This window comes from Sinocyclocheilus rhinocerous, unplaced genomic scaffold (genome assembly GCF_001515625.1).
Source record: "Sinocyclocheilus rhinocerous isolate Xijiao unplaced genomic scaffold, SAMN03320098_v1.1 scaffold348, whole genome shotgun sequence".
Lineage (NCBI taxonomy): Eukaryota > Metazoa > Chordata > Actinopteri > Cypriniformes > Cyprinidae > Sinocyclocheilus > Sinocyclocheilus rhinocerous.
Window position 1 is genome coordinate 1,334,102 of NW_015635025.1, and position 4,902 is coordinate 1,339,003.

The window sequence follows — 4,902 nt, forward strand, 5'->3', positions numbered from 1 at the left end:
TTTTTATAACCGATACCGATACCAATTATTTGCGTGTTTATGTGCCCGATAACCGATATGCAGAACCGATATTTATTTACTGTTATAAAGTAAATAAATGACTGAGTGAAGTCCATACTTCACTTTGGTTTCTCCTTTCAGTCATCTTAAGAAAAGTGTTGAAAATTAGCAGTCTTTCATGTTAAATTTAATCTTCATATTACAACAATAAAAAAACATTTTATTTAAAGCATCAGCAGCAACACTAATATTAACAATAAGCAAAATAAATGTAGAAGGTCTAATGTTTTCAAATGGAGAAAATAAATAAAGGAAAGGAGTCATATCAACTTCATTTTAAACTACAGTTTTAGTAGGTTTATAAGCTGTTTAATAGCTACAGAGTCAAGAATAATTCACTGGATATTGTTAATTCACTGAATAATATTCTCTGGAATATTAACAAACAAAACATCGTATTTTATTGCATTTCTCAACTGGAATGTTATATCAGAATTATTCATATGTTTTTGTCCTTCTAGATTATGAAATGCCTGCTGACAGCGCAGTTTATCTATGCATTTACACAGAACTATACTCAAACTGCGATCGCTCGCGGAGATAATAAATTAGTTTCCATAGAGATGTATTTATTTAGATGTTTATTAGCGAAATAATGGTTATTAAATGTTAATACAATTTAGGGTGTTTTAAACAAGTGAATCTTGTTAAAAGTTACATGCTGTGGCCGTGCTGGAGCATTTCCTGAGCATCAACCACATCAACCCGGTGAGTGAACAGCAATATGAAAGCGGCTTCACGAGACTAATGATGAGCATAGACCACAGACAGAGAAATAAATTTAGCGTTTTTATTTATCTTAGCCTACGTGACTCCGACTTCATGAGACGATGAGCATATAGACAACAGAGAGCGAATTAAATTCAGCACTTTTATTTCCAACATGCGCCCATTCATGGCTGCATATTATTTAATTCAGGCAAAGTTACGTCTTTATTGGGACAGGACTTGACGGATTATCTTACATGACTCTGTGAGTCCGTCTCATTTTCTTCTAGCCAAGCTGCATAAACTGCATATCAGGCATTTATGTAACACATCTCATCTGTGCATTAATGGCTGTTATGTTAAATAAAGTTTACTAACTACAGTAAATCAAGTACCCCTGCACACCGTTGTTGTTGCCTTGTTTCCCCTCAGATGCGCTGCAATGGTGATCCTGTGTGCAATTCTCAAAACATCCACAAGATGGCGGCGTTTATCGGTGAATCCGATATTACAAAACCGATATCCGATTATTGTAAAATGCTTAAATATCGGGAAAAATATCGGTTAATCGATATATCGGTCGATCTCTAATTATATATAGCCTATCTTTATGTCTGTTGTATCAAACAAGCGGCTGATTGAAATGTAGCGAGTTAAGAACGTTACATTTTCCCCCAAACTTCCTTAATGTTTTATTTGTTACAGCAGTTAATTACCCAAATTAATATCGTGGTTGTTGTTTTTATATGGTTATATGCAAATTAAAGGCGTATGTAGGCTATTGTGGAGTACATAAGTTTTCTTTTAAAAAGTATTTGTGTGGTTTGTTTTTTGGACGTAGCCTACACCTTGCAGCCTGCTAAAGAGATTACATTAATGTTATCATGCTGTTCATTTATCTATTTGGTGATGTTATTATAGTAAGTGTTCAAAAACATGGTAACACAATGTGTCAAATCGGCCTAAATTCAGAAACTTCCCCGGCTCAAAATTTTGATTTAGTTAAAATTTGAAAGACAAACATATAAATTGATGAAAAGCAGTAAATTTACTGAGTAATCCACTGTTTTATAGAGGAGGGTCAAAGTGACAATTCTGACAAATTACAGGGGTGTAAAAATGACTTTAGAACGATGGCAGCATCATTCTGTCATTCTTACACGGAGATTGGTACTGTAGGTCCGTTTCATTATATGCCAGCGGTGACGATTCAAAAATGGCAAAAAGCACTTGTGTATTTTGCGTCAGGTTGGCATGCCTGTAACTCAAGAAGTAGGCTATTAATTAAAGTCAGTTTGAACCAGAAGTTGCGGCTGACTTTACTTCGGTATTGTGACGTATTTCCAACTAAAAACAGAATATTAAATAAAGGGAGGGTTTTATTTTAATGCTCCTTTCAGTGCATCCCTAGTTTCAAGTTTTTGTGTGAATTGATGACAGCATTGATAAAACACTTATACATCAATATAGAAGAGTTTCACTGAACTTCACTGTATGTACCAGACACTTCTCACTGTACCCCTCCAGCAACACCAGAACATTTCAGATGCTGTTAGAGCCAAAATGATTGACTTGGGCTCGTGAGACCAGAGTTTGAAATCACTTCTTTAAATGTTTTGCTTTAATAATTATATTCTTTAAAATTAATTATAAAAATCCACCCGCTCCTTTTTTTTAAATCCCCATAAATCATAAGCAGTGTCCCAGAACAAGCCATTGGCAGAATCTGTAAAAAGTGATGTTACATTGTACAGGCCCCGCCCACGACTGTTGACGGGCACGGCCGTATTAGCATAGACCCACCCTAAATGAGCCGCACACAGTCCGACACGTTCATCTTCACGCTACAGCATTTAAAAGCAGCATTCATGTAAGAAATGTCTTCTTATTAGAGCTACAGAAATTATTCATTCAAGAGCAGTGTGTGATTTTCTGTTTTTATTTTATTATTATTTGGCTCATATTAACAGCGTAGACCGCAGTAGGCACTGTTTATTACACTGCTGTCACTTACACAGATCTAATACAAACATGCGATTTCTTTCCCAGCTGTTTACCTTCACAGACAAACTGACTGTTTTTGTAACTCATTTGTATTTTTAACACTTAAGTGCAATAAGACATGAAAGAGAACTTCGTTTAGTGATCACACGCCATGTGACAGCCGCTTTCTGTGCGCTCAGAAAACACTATATCAGAAGTTTACACTGATACGACTTTAAAACGCATGATTTCAGCGCGATAGACATGATAATCAAAACCAAACAGATTTTTTTTTTAATCAGAGTATCTGAGGTATGAGCCGTAAGGGCTCTGCACTATTCTGGAAAAGGGGGCGGGGAGCAGCAGCTCATTTGCATTTAAAGAGACAGGCACGAAAACAGCGTGTTTCTGCTTCCACTCAAAATAGGCATTTTCAAAATGATATAATAAATGATCTGTGGGGTGTTTTGAGCTGAAACTTCGCAGACACATTCTGGGGACACCTGAGACTTCTATTATATATTGTAAAAAGGGGCACGATAGGTGCCCTTTAACATACTTACCTGTTGATCAAAAATGCCTTTAACTTGTAGCTTGAAAATTTGCCGAATTTGTTAACAGATTTGTGAAAAGGATTGGGAATGCAGTCTTGGGCGAAACTTTCTCTTGGTGGTTTCAGTACTGCAGCATTTGTGCTATTTCAGTCTGGGTTTTTTCTGCTTTTAAGGTGTCATCGACCGCATGCGGAAGTGCACACCTCTTGTTCCAGACAGCAGAAGTGCAGAGAGGATTTTGTGGTCCGATACCATGAGGAGAGTCGTCAGACAGTGGCATTGTCAACCCAGGTAAACAGTAGACATGAGAATACTAGAATGCTTCCTTACCTGGTAACCACTAAAGATGAATTCATCCAAGAATGTCTAGTTACTGATGCTGTACGGTAAGTTTAAGTATTTCTTTTTTTTCACTCCAGCAGAAGGCTGCTTATTGCTCTTCTGAGCTTGGCGTTGATCTCGCTGGCTCTTTTGAAGCTGCCTCTCTTTCACACGGACCCAAAGCCTGTGGAGGTGCCAGTAGACCCCGTCTACAAACAGGTGCGTCTGTCTGTCTTTCACGTCGTTTTTACATCAGATTCAGGAAGCATCTACACCATTTTTGTGATCTACTCAAATTCAGATATACATTTTGCTTCCATGTTTTTCTGGGGCATAGCTGCTGGTGCATAAAAGCAGATCTGTGGTGTGAACTTGTGACCATATTTGGCTAACAATGCTTCTGGAAAACACAGAAGTGTTACGAATGATGAACTCTCTCTAGAACTGTTTGCTTCCGCTTGACTTTTGGAGTGCAGATAGCTGCTCTGAATATTAATTGTGCCTACATGAGCTTATTTATGAATGGATATGATATGAGTGATATTTTATAGTTTTTCTGACTTTATTCTACTATGTGGAAAATAGTAGGTAACAACGTCACATTGAGTGATGTTCACGCCAACATACTTATCATGCAGGTGTTTAATGATCGTTTGGTGATCTGGTTGTCTTTACCGTGAACAAGTTTGTTGTGAACTGCACTAAATGAATGAACGAGCATTTTTTGCGTCCCTCAAACCAGCAGCAGAGAAAGTGACAATATTATTGTAAAACTTCTATGCATTGAAATTGTATGCAGTCAGTTAAAGTGTAATAGCACATCAAATGTAATCCTGTAGTTATCAGTGAAGTTTACGGTATTGTGTGGCAAAATAGTGTGCACAGGGAATACATCATATGTTCAATATGGTCTGACCGATCGAAAGAGAAGTCTGGAGAAGTTTGAAATGGAAAATGTCTGGGGACTAGGCATGGGCCGGTATGAGATTTTGACGGTATGATAACCTTAAGCAAAAATATCACGGTTTAACGGTATCACGGTATTGTTGTTACAGCTCTAAAATGTGTTAATTTTAAATGTCTGGGTAAAAAAAAAAAAAAACTGAACAATATATTTTGAGCAACATACAGAATATTTGGAACAGTAGTATTTGTTTATTTTTCTTTGATTTGTTTCTGAAATGTGGGCTGTCCTGCAGCTTTTGATGTGGATGGTTGATTTGCTGCTAGAGCTACTGCTGCCCTAAAAAGAAGAAAAATAAAGACTGACATCTTT

The 4,902-nt window shown here is 37.0% G+C and overlaps 1 protein-coding gene across 1 annotated transcript in view; it reads left to right on the forward strand.

Annotated features, from left to right (window-relative positions):
- Nucleotides 1-4,902, forward strand: part of LOC107746174 (lactosylceramide alpha-2,3-sialyltransferase-like) — a 12,064-nt gene that overhangs the window by 2,180 nt on the left and 4,982 nt on the right. Inside the window, exons 2-3 of the mRNA XM_016560287.1 lie at nt 3,479-3,596; nt 3,725-3,849. Of these exons, the coding sequence (XP_016415773.1) occupies nt 3,493-3,596; nt 3,725-3,849 (229 nt within the window). The 5' untranslated portion in view covers nt 3,479-3,492. The remainder of the gene's footprint in view (nt 1-3,478; nt 3,597-3,724; nt 3,850-4,902) is intronic.